Source organism: Ochotona curzoniae, unplaced genomic scaffold (assembly GCF_017591425.1).
Source record: "Ochotona curzoniae isolate NIBS_2020 unplaced genomic scaffold, NIBS_Ocur_1.0 contig_21, whole genome shotgun sequence".
NCBI lineage: Eukaryota > Metazoa > Chordata > Mammalia > Lagomorpha > Ochotonidae > Ochotona > Ochotona curzoniae.
In genome coordinates, this window is record NW_024465322.1 from 10,072,029 (window position 1) to 10,092,443 (window position 20,415).

A 20,415-nucleotide genomic window follows, 5' to 3' on the forward strand; every position below is an offset into this window, starting at 1 on the left:
AAGGAGGTGTTTTCTGGAATAAGCTGTGTGTTTTCCTTCCAGAACTGCCTCTGCCAAGCTGTGAGGTATAAATTCAGCAGGACCTGTCTCCCCAAGTCTCAGGCAGATGCCCAAACCCTGATGTCTTCCTGCTAAGCATTGAAGGATTAAAAGTGGAGCCCGTATGTGAGGGGCTACGAGGAGGGGTTTCTGAGAGCTGGTGGTGTGGCAGGGGTGTGCCCTCAGAGGGCAAGTCTCGGAGACAGTCGGCTACCTTGTGTTCCAGTTCTCTGTGCTTCTGCCTCACATGTCACGGTTCCTCTTTCTGCACCCACCATGACAAGCTGCCACCAGGCCCAGAATGATGGAACTGCACAATCCGGAATCATGTCCTTGGGCTTCTGCCGCCTTGTGGAAGACCTGCAAAAAGCTCCTGGCTTCAGACTGCCCCAACTCTAGCTGTCTGAGAAGAGAACCAGCAGATGAAAAACATCTCTCTCTCTGTAAACCTCCCTCTGAGATTTAAAAGTGAACAAATCATTAAAAACACTTAAGTGGAATGTTACAAGTTAAGAATTTATAAGAGGGCTTGACACATAGGAATGGACAGCAGGGTTTATTATTATCACAGAAACTTGCAGGTGCAGTTGGAAGAACAATCCCCATTTTCCTCTTAGAGCTACAGCAAGTAACCACACATTTGGTACATGATCTGAAAAGAAATCTTCCTTTGAAGATGAATTTAAGATAAGGTTAGCATGTATATATTTTTTCTTCTGGGGAAATACAGGGCTTTTCCACCGTTAAGGAATGTTGAAGTACATTCACAGTTTCTTCAAGTGGGTACAGCTGGAGAACATGGAAGGCTTTGCACTGCTCACAGGAGACAGCCAGTTCACTGACCGACCTTCCCTGGCAATGCAGATGGTACCTAGCCCACCTGCGCGATGGACAAAAGGAGTCAGCACTCAAACCTGAAACCAAACCAGTCCTGACTCAAGTGCAACCAACATGCCTTCATGCCAAAACCAGGAGGAGGGCTGGTTCTTTGAGCTTCCTGGGATAGATTTCAGAGGACAGCAAATTAGCTCCGAGTCAGCTCACCGTGGGCAGAAGACGCTTCGGATGGAAGCTTGTGGGCTGAAGGGTCAGAGGGAATCAGGGAGAAGTTCAAAGATGTGAACATTGAGAAAGTGAAAGACGCTGAATCAAGTTCCAAATTAAAAGTAGAGAAATGCTTCGCTGTCCTCTCCCAGCCCCAGAAAATCTCCTCCCATGCACCTGTGATAGAGGTGAGCGCTGCTAGCCATGACTCAGCGCAGTGTCCCGTCCTGCTGTCTGGTCCTGTGCCCCTCCCTGCTCAGTGACTGCTCAGTGAGTGCGAAGATGGCCTAATTCCTTCCTTCTATACGCTCTCCTCTGAATGGTCAGGGATTTGTTTTCCAAAAGCTTTCTAACAGAAATGTACAATGTAATATATTATATATAAAACCTAAGAAGGTGGCACCTCACATCTTTTCTACATGCACTATATGGCATGCATTTGGTAGATTCAGCTCTGATTGAACATTTGCCTCTAAAATAGAAGGGGAAAACAAGACAGATTTCCTTGAGAAAAAAATAGTTATATAATGAAAAGTTATAATGTGAAGATTGAAAGGGCAAAAATATAAGGTACCAGATCCATATGCTCATTTATTAGAACTTCCTATATAATATTGAACAATTAGACACATCTTTTTGGAAAAAAAGGACAAAAACAAGGAAAAAAAAAAAAAACACCATGTAGCACATTTTGTTCCCAGGAAACCACCTACACTTCTCTATTTGGAAATATATCCTTAGGGCATTTTTTTGCCAGAAAAAATTTACCCTTTTTTTCATGATCCTGTGTTCAAGGAAATCTCATTTTTTTCCTCCTGTTTTAGAGGCCAAGTTTTACTTAGAGACAGACTCTAGATCTAACCTAAGTTCTCATACATTTTTTTCCATTGCAAAATATAAATTCAGTAATTACTATCTTTGGTCTCAGAAAAAAATCAGTCCAAGTGGAGTCACGGGGTTCATGTTGATAGAACAGAATTTCCACACAGCAACAGCTTGAGTGTCAGGTTGCTTTTCCCCCAGATTGATGAATATGTCTTGATTCCAATTCCAGATTCCTGGGAGAGCCAGCAGGTCATGAAGAGCTAGGGGTTCTGCATCTGTTTCAAGCCAGGATTAGGAGAGGGAAGCAGAGCGTTGCACTCTGAGGTCATCACAGCTCTCGGGGAAGGTTGCCCGTGGGCCGAGAGCACATCACTGCGTTTGTCCAGTGCACGTGCTAACCAGGGTTCACTCAGCAGCAGGATACAAGTGATTCCGGGAAAGAGAGTGTTTGGAAAAGATACACTTGGGATGAGATTGAAAAAGGAAGATGTCAGCTTGCCGCCCAGGTTTGGAGGTGTCATATTGTGACAATCACAAAACAAAAAAATCCAAAGCTGTCTTATCTCAGCTATGGGCAGGTTAGTTTATTCTTTTCTCTTGGTCAAGGAAAGGCCAGCTAACCCTGATGAGACCAGCCATCTCAGAAGGCTACTGCAATCTAAAATAACAAAATGACAGGTTTAGGTAGGCCTGATGTATGCACAGGGAGCCAAAACTAGGCACTTGTTTTGTCTTTTCACTATTTTTTAAGCTGCCATTGAGATTGTTATATGCTTCCAAATGCTCTTTTTCCATCTAATTGTTAAACATTTATTTTGTTTACTTCTGGAAACAGCAAGATATATATATATATGACAGAGAAAGAGAACCTATCACCTCCTGACTCACTCCCTAAATATGAGTGAAAGCCGGGATTAGGCCAGGCCACACCCAGGAACCAACAACTCCATGTGAACCTCCCACACAGGTAGTGGGGACCCAAGTACTGGAGCCCTCATCATCTACTGCCTCCTGGGAGACACATGAGCAGGAAGCTAGAATGGGGCCGGGATCCAAGACTAAAGTGTAGGCGCTCTTGTCTGGAATGAGTGTCTTCAGCAACGTCTCAAGCCCTGTGCTAAATGATCACTCCCCAACACTCTAATGACGGAATCATACTAGCACAAATTTTGTTTGTGATAGAGGCATTCACTGTGTTTGTAGTTGCAGGATGGTCTTCTGCGTTCTGATCTTATCTCTAAAAAGGGGGGTATTTTACACTTAACCTCCACTTTCAAATGGACATTCTTAGCGTGTAGAAATCTGCAGTGATGTTGGCAAGCTTACTCTAACATTTATGTGGCGTATATTAAGTCTTAAAAAAGAAAAATGAAGTGGAAAGAATTATTCTACCAGATATGAAGACTCATTCAAGGGGACAGTGATCAAGACTGTGTGGTCTTAGAGAGAGGACACACATTGAGGCTGATGGAAAAGAACAGAGAATCCATCGGTAGGCCCATGGACCTGTTTTTTTTTTTAAAAAAAGATACATAACAGATTTAATGCATGAAAGAGTGTATCTGGTTAGATACTAGCTCCTTGCTCTGCTGCTGGTTCAGCTTCCTCATTTAGTGCACTTTGGCAGTCAGCAGGTAATTGCTCAAGTACTTGGGTCCATCTCTAAAATCTACCAAGGAAGTGAGGCTGTGTCTGCTTGGGCAGAAATTGCTGAGTCTTGAGTACCAAGAGAGCAGTTTGGAAAGAGAGGCCTGGCCTCTGCCTTGGGAGTGGCTTTTAAACATGGGGAAGAGTCCAACCATGGAGCATGGCCAGAGTTTCACTTAGCCGGCCAGCCCTGTGGCAGTCAGGGTCCAGCAGCTGGGGAGAGCCAGAGCCTAGGTCCTGCAAGAGACACCGTGTGGACTGGCCTGCCAGACCACACACTGCAACAAACAGCTCGTCCCGACATTTCTAAGAAATGTCTTTCGTCACTGAGAAAATGATGTTTCTGAGCTAACACCCACCACACCTACCATGTAAATCGTCCGTCCTTAATCAAATTCCCTGAGTGGAAAAGAAGCAATTTCTGAAAACCTACAAGATGGAAATAGATTTCTGAATGTAAATCTGAAATACTTCACTTCTTTCATAGTAAAATAATGATTGGATTCACATATGTAGGCATTAGAAAAGTAATCTTGGTTGAGAGATAGAGAATATTTTGCCCATTAAGAGGTCATTTGTGCTGAAGCTCTTAAATAAAACGTAGAAATCCCTTAATAAAGTCAAGTGGGTGTAAATGGGAATGACTCAGGTGATACATGTAACCCACTGAATGTGAGGGCTCAGCCTCAGTTTCAATAGCTAAGATCAGTAAGTAGGAGAAAACTCCGACCCTTTGTGTGGGGAAGGATGACTGTAAATGATGTGTATCAGATGTACGTCCACACTGTGTGCTCTCTGATAATTCTCAGCTAATCTGCCTTGACCCAATGATTCAGATAAAGCGGGACGAACAAAAGACACACATAGGAATTTCTACATTTTTCTAGAAAATAAAACCAGCCCTGTCTCTGGCAACTGGTGGAGGATTGTGGGTTCACTTCTGTGGAACTGCCATACCAGCTGACTTGCTCGATGGCTGGGAGTAGCAATTGAGTCAAACCTCGTGCTGGCTGGCACCCACAGGAGTCAGGTCTGGGGGCACCTCTGGTGAGGGTTCTTTGGGGATCCCCCAGCTGTATGTTTTTAAAAATGAATATTCACATGCATGGATTTAAATTGTTTCCATGTGGATAAAATATGTTTTCATTCCATTTTCCATCAGTTTTTTGAAGTACCCTCATGAACTGCTGTGAGGGTTTAAGTACCTAAATAATGTAATGGCCTAAATTAAGGAAAGACAGTTAACAAGATCTCCACCCACTAATTCACTTCCTGAATGGCCTCAATGGCAAGAGCTAAGCAGATTCGAAGCCAGGAACCCAGAGCCTCTTCCGGATCTCCCACGCAGTTACAGGGTCACAAGGTTTTGGGTTATCCTCTGCTGCTTTTCCAGGTCATAAGCAGGGAACTGGATGGGAAGTAGAAGAGCCAGCACATGAACTGGTGCCCCTGTGGGATGCCAGTGCTTATAGGCAAAGGATTGGCCAGTTTAGCCATCACGCTGGCCCCATGCCTCTAACAGTTGCAGCGTAAGTACAACAGGAAACCTAGCACAAATTTCTGTCTCCCTCTTCATAACTCCATAAATGACAGATTGGTTCTTGCCTTAGCAGCCAAAGCATGATTTTTTTTTTCTCTTTCTTGTTAAGTCAAGAACTTTCACTGATTCACTGAAGGGAACCAGTTTACAGGCCTCTCTCTTCAGAGTGTGGAAACTGGCAGCACCACTGCTCTCATGTTTGGGGCCAGGAAAGGTTACTTGAACACAGGCACTGTGATAACATGGCATGGCAACAGTTAAGGTAGTAACAGAGGGCTGTGCCGTGGCTGGCAGGTGGCACAGACACTGTGGATGCACTGGATCATTCACCTCCCAGATAAGATGGCCACAGGGTTTATCATGGTACTCAGAGCAGCCTACAATTGAAAACGGATTTAATAAGGCCTTTACCTATGAAATTTTTAAATGACTATCTATGAAAAACTCTTCAGTTGGCCACATGTAAATGAGGCCAGGGAAAGTAAAAGGGGATTCCAAAGCAGTACCGTGATGACAAAGGGCATGGCCACATGGCCTGGGCAGCCAGAGGAGACAGGTGGACAAGACCAAGCATGAGAAGGCCCTGCAGCTGAGAGAACTTGCACTGATGTGCAGAAATGGCCCTGATCCTTTCACAGCTAGATCCAACTCCCTGGAAAGAAGACTTCCGGAAATGAGGGATTTGCTTCCGAACTCTGCCCTAATTCCCTCAGGCTGTTAGGAATGCTTCTAGTCACTGCCCCAGTGATTGTCTTCAAAGTAGACACTTCAAACCACTCCTGAACGTTCTGTGGGGTCTCTCTGATCCTTTAGGGAAGGGGAGGCCACTGTCATCGCACATCATGTAATGACAAATAGAGTCTCTGGAATCAGGCGCCAGGCTGAACTCTGCTGCACCAGCCACCAAACTGTCACATGCAAAACACTTGACTCTTTAGGCCGTGATTTCTTCCCCTACAAAATGGCAGTAGTGTTTATTTAATGAGATTTTCTGAGGCTTAAAAGACATATTTCTACATAAGGCACTTCTCAGAACTTAAGTGTCGCCCATTATCGCACAGTTGAAGTGCTAAAAACTGCTGTCATTTCAGGAGATTTACCGTGTTTGGTTTGGTAAGACTATGCCACACTAAACATAATAAATGGAATATATTCCTTAGTAAAAAGGAAAACTCCAGCGGTTCTAGGAAGAGCACCTCCACATGCTGTTTAGTTCCCTGCTATTTTTCTGGAGAGCAGAAGGTGAAGGATTCTGTGGAAGTCACAGGAGACAAGAGGCTGCTTCTCCATTTGAGTTGTTAAGACAGTTCTGTTTTCTGTGTGTCTGTTCATAATGTTCTCATTTAATGTGTAAATACGTTTTAGTTCTGATGTAGCGTGCTCTTGGTTTTAAGACCAACCCTGTTGCCATGCTGCCCATGGTTTTATTATTGATGCATTCATTATAATCTATTGGCTTATCGTATCATCAGACTCTTCATGAGGAGACTCATGTGAGAATCAGCCAGCACTAAGCTCGCAAACCTTTTGTAAATACTCAGTGCCTTAGAGGCAGACACAACAAGGGTCTCTGCAATGAAGACATGTCACCCACAGAGATCCTGATAATAGGTCCTGAATACAGGACGTGATGGGAGTCTAACTCATTCGAAAATAAACATGCTGGGTAATGAAAATCTCTCTCGCCCTGGACCCCCATGGTTGTTCTTCCCAGTGAAAGGGCCATGTTGTTTGCTAATTCCTTCAGATGACTGCATGGAAAGTTTCATTTCTAACTGGCAAAGCAGCTCTGGATTTGCCACCTGCTTCCCACGACATGATAGCTTTCCAAAGGAACATGACATGTGTGGTTATCATTCCAACAGTGAATCAAGCCTAGATGATTTCTTTTTTTAAATTTCTTTTCTTTTAAAGATTTATTTATTTTTATTACCATGTCAGACATACAGAGAAGAGGAAAGACAGAGAGGAAGATCTTCCGTCCGATGATTCACTCCCCAAGTGAGCGCAACAGCCAGTGCTGCACCGATCTGAAACCGGGAACCAGGAACCTCTTCTGGGTCTCCCGCGCAGGTTCAGGGTCCCAAGGCTTTGGGCTGTCCTTGACTGGTTTCCCAGGCCACAAGCAGGGAGCTGGATAGGAAGTGGAGCTGCCGGGATTAGAACCGGCGCCTGTATGGGTTCCCGGTGTGTTCAAGGCGAGGACTTCAGCCGCTAGGCTATGCCGCCGGACCCTCTTTTAAATTTCTAACCCCGAACAGCTGGTGCAGGGGCTTCTGCTTAAGGAAATTTTCAAAAGCTTTTTTGTAACTGTGAAGTGTAGCACAGTTACATGTATATGTAAGCTGTATATGGAACAACTGAAGACTAGAATGAATGGAGAACAACCCAAAGGAGGAATACAGTGTTGCTACATTCCCAGGAATCCTCTACACTTTTGCGTGTCTCTTCCAGATCCACCCCCTTCCTTTCCCTCCTGAGCCAGATTGCTTTGATTAGTTCCCCTATGAAAGTATTGCCACGTTTATGAAAAAAAAGTGCAATTACGAGATAGGTTTTGGGCTGGCACCATGACATGCAGAATAAGCCTATTCCTGTGGCGCTGGCACTCAATATGGGAACTGGTTGGAATCTCAGCCATCCCACTTTTGATCCAGCTCCCTGCTAGTGACCTGGGAAGACAGCAGAGAATGACTCAAGCCCTTGGACCTCTGCACCCATGTGGGAGACCCGAAAGAAGCTTTTGGTTCCTGGCTTCGGACCAGCCCAGCTATGGCTGTTGCAGCCATCCAGAAAGTGACTCAGCAATGGAACAGCCTCCCCTCTGTCTCTCAATCTCTCTCTCTGTAACTGCACTTTCCAAAGAATAAGTAAATAAACAAATCTTTAAAAAGATAGGTTTATTTTGGTGCAATAGATTTTGGAATCTAAGCAGGAAAGAATGTTTCAAGAAGTTCAGTTGAAAAACGATGGCTGCGCAGACCCTCTGAAAGAGCCCTGCATGCTGCATGGTAACTGGCATCTATTCTCCAAACCAATTTATTGAATAAAAAAGATTTTTTTTTTACTTAAAGTACATGAAATTGCATTTGGATTTCATGTGGGGAGCAATTAACCTCAAACTTCTAACTTACACAATTGATACCCATAATAAAGGTCTTCCTCCATCAACCAAAATATTTTTAGCAAGTTGTTTGTCCTAAGCGTTGTTCATGTGCTGATAGCTTTATTCAAAGAAGCAACATTTCCTAACAAGCCATGAAGCAGTGTGACTCCTGGATGTGTTAATTATCTTTCTAGCACTAGGACCATTAGCCCACACTTTGTTTACATTTATCTGTGATTAATGTTAGCTGTCTCTTGGCTGAAATGCTGCTTGTTCTTATCAAATATTTAAAAATAACTTTTGTTATGAGTGCTTAAATTATATATAGCAGGCGAAAAGAGCATTCTAATAATTCTGTTGTAAGACCTAGGCAGGCTGGACCAGCGACTTCGATTGTAGCAAACATAAACAAAATAATCAAATCAGTAGTGTCCCTCAGTCAGTTCCCAGTGCATAATTGTAGAAGAAAATACATGAAATTAATGATTACATAGTTTTAAATCTGAATCTTATCATCTCTTACTTGAAATATCATGGGATGATGTAGAGATGTGAAGGAAAGCCTTGAGTCAGACCCATATTTTATTGCAGTATTCCTAAGAGAATTTTTTAGTCCAACAAATGCTTCACTTCTTTTTCCCTTGGGAGTATAAAATGCAAATGCGAAGTCTAACATCAACGCACGACTGTCGCTCTGTGACACTGTCCCCGGAGGATATTTAGCATGTACATAGTGAATGCATAGGTGAAAATCATACAGCAGCTTTCACTGAAGCATTGCACAGCGTTCTCTCACTGAAGGTGAACCTAATCATTGGAACAATTTTGTACTGGCCAAGGTTAGAAATTTTTGGTAGATAGGAGAAGAAGTCTAACAGAATAGAAGCGGTGTAAGACTTAGGGATAAGCAATTTAATCTCTAATTTGCCTTTGCTGGACTCAGTGAATTGGAGTGCTGTTTAATTTGCATGAGGCTCCAGACTCTTTATCCTTGAAGCAATAAGTTTTGCAACCGTTTTATGAAGATGAAAGACGACCACACACACAGCTTGTGTACATAATCGGTGCTCACATGTTAGTTACTGTCCTGTCCCAACCTTCTGGTCTTCCCTTTAGAAATCATTCTAAACAGGAAATGGGATTCTGGTGGTCATTGAAATGTCTCCCATGGTTGTTTTCCTTCTAGGATCTTCCATTTTAAAATTAAATAATGAAATGCAACCCACAGAATGAGAGAACTATTTGGAAGCATATATGTAATAAAAGATTAGTATACAAAATATAAAAATCACTCCTCCAACTCAAAAATAAGGAGAAATAATCCAATTAAAACAATCAAAAGATTTGAATAGATATTTCTCCAATTATATAGATAGCTGTTAATCATGTGAAACTCATCTGAGTGACAGAGTCACTATGAAATGTAAATTCAAACCACCGCGAGGTACCACTTCACATCAGCTTGTCTGAGCATAATCAAGATGACAGATAACAGTGCAGAAACTGGAACCCTCTGAACAGTCCTGGGAGGAATAGAAAATGGGCAGCTGTTTTGGGAAACCGTTTGGCAGCTCCTCAAAAAGCTAAACATGGAGTTCCCAGACAACCTGGCAATTTCATTACTAGGTATCTATCCCAAAGAAAGGGAAACATATGTCCACAGAGATAACTTATGCATGAATGCTCATGGCGACGTTATTCAGGGTGGCTGAAGAACTGGAGATCAGGCACGCGTCCACCAATGTGTGATGGCTGAGCAGACTATGATGTGTCTATACACATACCGTTAGTAAGAAGAACAAGATTAACAGATCGATACATACATACATATAGATGATGAGTCTTATAAACATTACATGAAATTGAAGGGGCAAGTCATACAGTTGCTGGAAGAAAATGTAAGGGAAACACTCTGACAGTGCAGTGTGCAACTCCAAAACACGGGCAACCAAAGGAAAGCTGAGCGAGTGAACTCTCCCAAGGCCAGAAGGTTTTACAGTAGACGGACGGGCCATCTAACAAAATGGGAAAAAGGATGTGCAAACCACCTCTCCAACAAAGGGTTAATATTCCAAACATATCATCAACTTTAAAATGTTAACAACAGCAGCAAACCCAACAAATACTGTTGAGGAATGCACAGAGGACTTCAGCCGAAAATTCTCAAAAGAAGGAATACAGATGGCCAAGAAGTATATGAAAAAAATGCTCAAAATCATTAGCCATCAGGGAAATGCAAATTGAAACCACAATGAGATGTTATCCCTGCCAAAATGTCTAAAACCCAAAACACAGAGAGAAACAAGTGCTGATTAGGACGTGGAAGAGGGGAATATTTATGAGCCGGTTTTGGTCACATACTTAGTGCAGCCACTGTGGAAAATTGTGTCAAGACACTAGAAATAGGCTTGCCATGTGATTCAGCAATCACACCAATGGATTTATACCCAGAAGACTTGAACACAATGAATCAAAGACACCTGCACCACTGTGTTGGTGACTGCACGATTCAGAATCAATGCAGACGTCCATCATCAGATGAATGGATAAAGTAAATGTGGAATACATGCACAATGGAGAATTATTCAGCTATGAAAGAAGAGTAAAATTCATCATGTGTGGCAAAGCAAGCTCAACTAGAGGACATCATATTGAGTGAAATAAGCAGGACACAGAAAAACAATACCTTGTGTTCTGCCTTTTATGTGTGAGCTGAAATTAAAAAAACAATTTTAAAAATATAGAAAGAAATGTCTGTGTGTATCAGCATTGCTGCAAATAAAGGGTTTTTTAAAAGATTTTTAAAAAATTTTATTGGAAAGTCATATATGCAAAGAGGGGGAGAGACAGAGAGAAAAATCTTCCATCCATTGATTCACCCACTAAGTGGCCACAACAGTGGGAGCTGAGCCAATCCAGAGCCAGGAGCCAGGAGCCTCTTCCAGGTCTCCCACGTGGGTGAAGGGTCCCAAGGCTTTGGGTTGTCCTCGACTGCTTTCCCAGGCCACAAATAAGGAGTTGGATCAGAAGTGGAGCAGCCAGGACACAAACCTTTGCCCATATGGAATGCCAGTGCCACAAGGTAGAGGATTAGCTTGCTTTTCCACCATGCTGCCCCGTACAGCTTTGTCATAACCCCTTATGAGCATCAGTTCTTCTGGGAAGAAACACTGGTCTAGTTTTTTTTTTTTTTTAATCTTCCTAATCAGTTTACTTGCTGCCGCCTTTTTTTCTCCTACTGGATTAGCTGGAATTTCTAGGATGGCATTCAAAAGAAAGAGTGAGAAGTGAGATCTTTGTCATGTTTCGTTTCAGAAGTTTTTTATTATTTTTTAAAAATTTTTATTGGAAAGGCAGATCTGACAAAGAGAAGGAGAAACAGACAGGAAGATCTCCCATCTGCTGGCTCACTTCCCAAATGGCCGTAATGGCCAGAGATGAACCAGTCTAAAGCCAGGAGCCAGGAGCTCCTTCCAGGTCTCCCAAGCCTTTGGGCCATCCTTGACTGCTTTCCCAGGTCACAAGCAGGGAGCCAGATGGACAAGACCAGGGCTTTAACCATTAGGCTACTGCATGGGGCTCTTTATCTTATTTTTTAACCTTAGTAGGAAAGCTCTGAGTTTCTCCCGATTAGGTACTAAATTTTAATTTTTGTTTCTTTGTTTGTTTGGTGGTGGCGGGGGGAGGTAAATGTTCTTTAGCAACTTAAGGAATTTTTCGTATCTCCACCTCACTGAGAGTAGCCTTTATCCTCGGTGGATGCTGAGCTTTTCAAGTGCTTTGTCCACAGCTCCTAATACGATTGTCTGGTTTTTCGGCCATAGCCCGCTGACATGATGGATGATGTTAACCAGCCTTGCATATCTAGGATAAATGTTACTTGTCATAGAATATAATTATGTTTATATTTTGTTCAGTCCATTTTGGTAAGATTCTGATGTGAGAGAGAATGTTCCGGGATATTCCATTTTTAGAATGTCTTTGTGTGATCTTTCTACTCAGGCAATACTGGCCTTGGAGAATGAGTAAGGAAATATTCCCTTCATTTGTATCTTCCCAAAGGGATTATAAAGAATGATTTCTTCTGTAAATGATTCGTATAAAACAGCGCTGAACCTGTCTGGACCAGGAACTTCATGTTTTGGAGGGTCACTCACCATTGCTCAATTTTTTAAATTTCTTTGATACATGCGGGCTGACTTGATAATATATTTATATTTATTCAGATTCTGACAGGTTGTATCTTCTACAGAATTAATTTTTTTCATTTGTGGAGAGAAATCAGATATAATTTTCATCTTCATTCCTCTATGGAAAGCTTCTTTTCAGATAGTCTTCTTGATTTTTGGTTTTCTATAGTTTTAAAATTACATGTCTAGATGTATCTCTCTTCTTTGTCATTCACCCTGCTTATTTTCTGATCTTTTAAGGGCTGTGTTTTGATGTCTGACATTAACTTGGGAGAATTGTCTGCTGTGTTGCTTCAGGTATTTCTTTAGTTCTTTTCTGTATTTCTTTGCACTCCAAGATTGCCTTTCTGCCTAAGATACACCTTGCTTAGTTTTCTCACAATTCTCGGATGTGCAATTATTTTTCATGTCTTTTCCTCTATTTTTCTGGGTTGCATATTTCTGCTCACATAGCCTCGAACTCAGAGATTTTTCCCCCAGCCATGTCAAAAGCATTATTTTTGTTTGTCATTGTATTTTTACTCTCTAGCATCTCATGTTCTTTCTTAGACTTCCAATCTTCCCTTTTACGCTTTACACCTGTTCTTGTGCATTGCTTTCTTTAGGCATGACAACCCTTGGCATTTTAACTGTATGATTTCAAGTTCCAAGTCTGAAAATTCTGACATCCAAGTCATGTCGGAGCCTGGTTCTGATACCTTCTGTCTCTTCAAACTGTGTGTGTGTGTGTGTGTGTGTGTGTGTGTGTGTGTGTGTGTGTGTGTGTGTGTGAATCTTTCAGTGTGCTTTGTAGTTGTCCTTGATAGTTGGATATGAGGCACTGGGTCAAAGAACTGCTAGAAATAGGTCTTTTATTGTGGTAATAAGGTGTGAGAAACGGGAAGGCATTCCACAAGCTCCCATATGAGCCTTGGAGTAAGCCTCTGAACTGTGGACCAGGCAATCACTTTTTGACTGTTTCTTCTCTCATTGGGTGGGACAGATGCTCAGAGGTGGCTGGAGTTTCCCAGGTTACCTGACAAGTTACACTCTGGTCAGATAGCTTTTCTTGAGAGTAGACCTTAAGGAACAGAATACTCCGTCATATTTCAAAATAGCTCCTTCTCATCCCTGACCAGAACCATGATGGGTTTTTGTCCATGATTTCCAAAGAGACGCTGATTGAAGCATTGGCAGTACAGTGTCATGAAAGCATGGTGCCCGCTGGGACTGAATCCCTCAGAGTTTCTGCTTTGGTTGGTTGATTTGGTTTTTAACTCTCAGACTTTTCCACAGATTTTTCTACCCAGGGTCTCGTCCTCACAACATCTCTCTTCCCGGGTTCCTTCTCTCATGTACTGCGTTTCTCTGCACTGGTCTTTCTCCCCAGTCTAGAGGGTAATAATTTTCCCCATGAGTTCTAAGTGTTGTTAATTTTTCTATTACTTCAGCTTTTAGCTATTAGGACAGGGTGACAACTTTCAAGGTTCGAAGAAATTCATCCAGACCAGAAACTGGAGGCTGGAGTTTATTTATGGAGGGATAAAATGATGTAGATTTAGAAATTACGATTCAACACTGTTACTATAACCCAAACCACAGAACTGGGTCGTTTAAAAAGTGACTTGTACCATATATCAGTGAGGTGAAATGACAAGAAATCCAAACAACCCCTCATAACTTTCATTCCTCAGATAAGCAAATGCAAGTTCAAGCATTGTTTTTGATGAAAGTAATCTTGTTACAGAATGGAGTTTTTTAAAGGCTGTGTCAAAAACACTAGCTAGCTGTGAGGGAAGGTGTGCACATCTACCAGTTACTGTTCTTGAGTATGTTTCTAGCCTGAATGGAATTCTATTTACCGTTAGTTACTATTTTAATCAACTATTGTTTTTGTTTTGTCCCAGAGAGCATTCACAAGTTAGAAGTCAGGTAGGCTACCGTCCTTCTTCAAATACTCAATCTAGGGACGGCAACTGGCCAGCACTTGGAGACAGTAGGCTAACACTTCCTCTGTCAGAGAAGAGAGTTGATGGGATCCAGTGAGTCTCAGATCCCCAGCTACAGCGTGGGAAAAGGTTTCCAGCTGACTCAGGAAGCATTGCTTAGGAAACCAGGAAGGTGAGGGATCAGGAAGGGAAGACCAGATTGACAGCAACAGTCTCTCAGTGGAACAGACTGTGTCTCAATTCTACAACTACGCCTGAGACACCGAAGCAGAGCACAGAAGGAGGCTTTGAAATAGACGTGCTTTTCACTTTCTTGAGTTGTTCAGGATTCGTGAATGGATCCAATATTGAGAAGATAGAAGAAGCAGAGTTTTGCAGAAGTCATGTTTGGAGAAGGTTCCCAGGATATGTTGCTTAAAGACCTTTTAAGACTCAGGAAAGAAACTACCTGGATTTGAACCTTGGCTCTGTCATTTCTCAGCCAACTGACACTGAGGAAGTTACCTAGCCCCTTCGGTTTCATTTGATTAGCTGAGAAGTGAGGAAAACAATAGTGTTACTTTAAAAAGTGATTTGTGATAACTTGTAAGAAGTCAGGAAATGAGTAGCAATGAAAGTAAATGCTACAGAATTGCACAAATTACATATATATGTGTATACATATGCATGTGAATATGTACATGTGTATATGTATATATTAACATACATTAATAAAAGGATCATTAAATGAACAAATTTGGGAAACTTCAGTCATTTGCCCTCATAAGCAATGTTCTTAATTCTCACTGGAATCATTAAGAACAGTGAGCTGTTCAGTGGACTTCAGGGAATAAGCCAACAAGTACATCGTGGAGACTCGGAAAGGATCCAAGTCACAATACAAACATCATTCCACCAGAAAGTTTGAGTGCTGAAGAAACTAAGCCTGGCTGTAAGTACGCCAGCCTAACTGAACTGCAATGGGATCAGAAGCCTATTCTGATTTCTGAATTCTAGAAATAGCTATGCCATCAAAAATGCCAAGAAGCGCTTACATATTAAGACAGATGCAATAGCAATTTATTTCTACAGCACTGGAGTTGAGAAATACATAACTTCCCATTCTTCACCCAAAATAGAAAAATATAAAGTAATTCAAGTAAGGAAAGATGGTGTTTTCTATAAACATAACAGTTTATTTTACAATTTTCATCCTTTCTTCCTTGCTTTACTTCTTTGAGAGGCAAAGGCAGGAAGAGAAGTACAGAGCTCCCACGTGCTGCTCGACTGAGCACAGGCCCACAGCAGCCCCTCCTGGGCAGGTGTGAGCTGGGAGCTAAGAATTCAGTCTCAGTCTCCTAGTAGATGGCAGAAACCCACCTACAGGAGCTATTGCCGTTGCCTTCTGGATTCTGAATAAGCAGAAAGCCAGAATCCCAAGCTGGGGCCAGCTGCAGAACTTAGGAACTCTTACGTGACATGAAGTGTCTTGAGCAGTAATGTAGCCACTAGGACAAATGCTTGCCCCCAAGTTGTGCTTCTTTTTGTTACCAAAAAGGCCATTCTTAGGCTATAATAGGATTTAATACTAGCACTCAGAGTGAAATATTTGCTCTTTATTTGATTTGTAAGGCCAATGATGCAAGTGTCTAAAGTCTAAATGTCATCTTTGCTTAGTTGAAAACTGAAACTAATATTAAAAAAATAAAACTCTTTCCTAGTGAAGAAAAATTTATGAAGAAAAGTCCAAGAAAATATTATGATGTGAAGTCCACAAGTGATCACTAACAGGCAAGAAGGACACGTGCTCATTACTTAGCCATTCCTCACACAGACGTTCTTCCAAGATTTCTAAACCAAAGGCGCCAGGCTCAGTGCACTAGGGATAGTCATGCTGCTTTCAACAAACCGCAGCATCTCAAGGGAGGGTGACTGAATGACGGTGGTCACAACTCGGGGCTGAAGACACATGATCAGTAAGCAGATACTGGAGACGACAAAGTACAGTGACTGACAGGAAAGTCACGGGACAAGATAAATGAAACCGAGGGCAGTCACAAGATATTGCTCAGAAAAAGCTGAACGATTTTAATAACGAGTGTGTCTGCTCTTTCAAAATCAAACACATTTAATACTTTTGTCATGTAGTACATGTTCTCCAAAACCTCTCTCCATGTGACGCTGAGGCTCAATTGTAATCACAAGATACATGAAATTAAGTATTTAACGTGACAGAACTATTCGGTACTCTAACTAGTACGGGGTTTATAAAAGTCCACAAGTCACACAGGTTTCAGAAGTTAACACGGGGCACATGAACTCATGTCTTTATCCTGGCTAGCTGGAGTAGACATTCCTGTAGCATTGTCCCTGGGTGCCCTCTGCTTCCAAAGATGGACAATGAACGTTAAAAGTGACTTACTATATAGGCACTGCTGAACGGAAAGTACATTTTGTGTTTTTTACATATTACAAGCTGGAAATGCCTTCTTTTTATGCAAGAAAGCTTGACAAACACTGGACAGTCTGTAAAGAACGGAAAACATCTTGATCATCCATTCATACGGATTGTAGCTCAACAATGTGCAGCAGACTAACTCAGATATTAGTCTAATTACTCTGAAATGCTTTGGTCGTCAGGTACCAAAGAGTTTTGAAGTTAGAGACTTGCCTTCCCCCTTTATTCTTCCTGTTGGCCCGATTCCCCATGATATTCACAGCTAGGAAATATCTTTTGTACATTTTATCTCAACCTAAGTGATAGTCAATTAGGAAAAAATGTACTCCTCTCTTAAAACAGGAAATAAAGCGTGGAAATCATACTGAATATCTTTAGGTTCCCCTTTGGGTGCACCAGCTGACTGCTGCTGTGTCACATCTCCGCCTCTGCAACCGTAATTGGAATGGCCCTGTCTGTCATGGTGGCTAAGATTTCTGAAGTCAGTTCATTATAAAACTTTATAGAAATTTCATTCCAATAAATACAATCTAAAAGTCTTTACAGCGTATGCATAAGTTTCCAAAAAGCACTTCAAAAAGACTGATCAAAACAATTGTCAGCAGAGCTAGCTCAAGGCTCACCACTTTTGTTCCAAGTATAACCATGACAGCTTTAACAAAAGCAGTAGAAAAGCAAGACAAGAAAAGTTCAGCCTTTCGCAAATCCTCTCACGCCCTTTCCTTGGGAGAAGAGTTGATGAAAGCATGTCGCAGGTTGTGCTTGCTTTGAAACGGATGCCACATACAGGTCGTTTCAGATTTTTTCATTGTCATCATTATTCATTTTTTTTAATGCGACTGGGCTTGCTTGCTTCAAAGACGTCTTAGAGACATCCGTGTGCATGGTGGACATGGCGATCGTCTCATAGTCATCATCCCGGGACCGGAAGTCACAGAAGTTAAAGAAGAACTGCAAGTCTCTCTGAAAGTTCTTGTTCAGAAACCCATAGAAGATGGGGTTGACACAGGTGGAGATCATCGCTGTGAGGTGGCAGAGCAGGAAGAGCAGGTTGTGGTTGCAGGTGGCGATGATCTGATGGTTCCAATCAAACACAGTGTTGAAGATGGTGAGCGGCAGCCAGCAGACGGCAAACGCCACCACGATGGACAGCAGCATGATGTTGATCCTCTTGGTCTCACTGGACCTGTACTTGCTGTCTCTCATCTTGTCCATCATGTTGTTTCTCCTTTTTAAGCGAATATATATCTAGGAAGGAAAAGATCATGAGTGCCAGCAGAATGACTTATTAAAGGTTAAAAAAGGTGGAGGAAGGGGGAAGGTCAGGGAATGTTTTCTTACCTTGAAGTAGCATATAAATATAAAACACAGTGGGCCAAAGTACTGCAGCACCAAGAGGAGAGTGGTGTAAGACAACCTGTGAGAGTCCGACGGAAACTGGTCAAAGCACACGTACTTGCCCTTGAAGGCATCCAGCGTCACATTGTGGAATGGCTCATCCGTCAACACTTGATAGATCAGGAAGGGCAGCGAAGAAGCCACAGCAAGGGCCCAGATGACAGCAATGCCGATGTAAGCGTGTCTGTTGTTTGGTCGCCACCCCCGCGGGTTGATGATCAGCTGGTGTCGTTCCACGGCAATGAGGACCAGGGAGAAGATGGACACGGTGATGGAAACGCACTGCACGAAAGGGTTCAGTTTGCACATTGTCTCCCCGAAGACCCAGTGGTCCATTAGCGTGTAGACAAACGTGAAGGGGAGACACATGACGGCCACCAGCAGGTCTGAGAAGGAGAGGTTCACAATGAGGATGTTGGTGACGTTCCTCATCTCCTTCTGTCTCAGGATGATGATGATCAAGGCCAGGTTTCCCGAGACGCCCAGGATGATCACAGCTCCGTAAGCAAGAGCTAAGGTGAATATCACAGCCAAGGGCAGGTGGCAGTCATCATTTTCAAAAGTCAAAAACTGGGAGTTCTGCTCTGAAACGTTATAATGAACCGAATGATTTTCAACCTGGGAAAACAGTGTTGAATTCATTTTGATTGGTTTTGGTTGTTACTGATTACTTAACAAATGGACAGTATCTTTCTTCCAAGCATATCAACTGTTCAGTTTATTCTTATATCCCATGTTGGAATCCATGTACCAACGTTATTCTGAATTCTTCATTCTCTTGAACTGAACAATCTGTTAAGAGAAAATGACCGATTCCATTACTGATTTTACAGAGGGCATTCAAGGTGAATTCTGACCCACAGAGCTGTTTAAAGACACCAAAATAAACACAGTGCAATCTTGAAAACATTTTTTTTTTACAAAGAATAACAAATAATGCAAACATTTTGAAAAAAAATATGATACTATTTTAACTGGATTGCATACACACTGAGTATCAGTGAAACACAGAAGTCTATAAGTAAGGAATGTGTAAATGTGTAGACATCATGTCTGAAGTCTTACACACACGGTGCAACATTCCTTAATATTGTAAAGTGTGAATATGTAGCAAAAAGTATACAGATTGAAACATAAAACACAGCTATGGGACAAACCTTGTTAAATGAAACGTTTCTAACTTCTCCTTACACTATAGAAATGGAATAATTCAGTATAGAAGTCAAGTTGCAGCAGTAGCTTTACACAACAATGCCTGCTTTCTAAGACTCTGTTTGGCACAAGTATGCTCAAAAGGGGGATGGTTAGTACAACATACAATTAAAATAAAACTTCTGAAAGACTAGATGATATTTAATCCAGAAAATATTTCATAAATGTCTTGTAGCTCAATGAGTGCGTGCAGAATACGAACAACAAGGCTGACTAAAACAGAAAAGCCACACGAGTTAGAACGAGAACAAAAAGCTGCCTGCATTGTAAAACATCCTATCATCATGGAGGACAAAAATTTAATCAAAGGGAACAAACCATCTTCAAAACTAGCAAGCGCTTCATACACAGAAGTCATAGCAACTACATGAAAGATTGCTTCTGGGAGCTGGTCCATTATGGAACAGATTTAACTTCAAGATGCTGTCGTGTGATTGCTATGTCAGAAGCCTTCCAAGCCCTGTGGGCTCCCACTGCACCAAACTATATGCAGTGCAATGCAAGGAGCGAGATTTTAGCTGTGGTTTTGATTTTTTTCCCCCACAGTATTTTGTGCTGAAAATAGTCTCTTACTTGCAAAAGAAATCGCAATCTTAAAGAAATTAAAAGCTCCCTTAAAAAAATGATTCCCAAATTAACATATGAGATAGGATTTCTTATGTAAATTAACAGGCCATTGAGCATACAAAAAGAAACACAATTGCATTTCTTTCTTCTTATATGAGAGTAATAAAGAAAATCGTGCAAATTTACTTTCCTTGAAAGAAGGATCAATAATTTAATGAGCAAGAGATTTTATTTTCCTTTTAAAGTGAGACCTGTAATGAAGCTTTTCCTTTCGTGTTTTACTTTTAAAAGGTGAGGTGTTTATTATGAAACACAACCTAGACTTATAAAAATAGGGGGTAAGAAGCTTATTAAGTCCAAGTGAAAGTTTTAATAAACGGTAATGAAATGATTTCAGGCATAAACTATTACTGAATGCGGTTTTCTCTACCAGCAACAATCTGCACAGGCTTCCCAAAACTTACGTGGCAATCACGCCTTAT

General features: G+C 41.8%; 1 protein-coding gene across 1 annotated transcript; it reads right to left on the bottom strand.

The window, feature by feature from the left end:
- Positions 1 to 16,411: 16,411 nt before the first annotated feature.
- NPY1R (neuropeptide Y receptor Y1) lies at positions 16,412 to 18,946 on the bottom strand. The gene is made up of 2 exons (XM_040971413.1): positions 18,098 to 18,946; positions 16,412 to 18,004 (listed from the first exon to the last, which is right to left on the bottom strand). Exons 1-2 carry the CDS (start codon positions 18,794 to 18,796, stop codon positions 17,552 to 17,554), a joined length of 1,152 nt encoding a protein of 383 aa, XP_040827347.1. The 5' UTR covers positions 18,797 to 18,946; the 3' UTR covers positions 16,412 to 17,551.
- Positions 18,947 to 20,415: the final 1,469 nt, after the last annotated feature.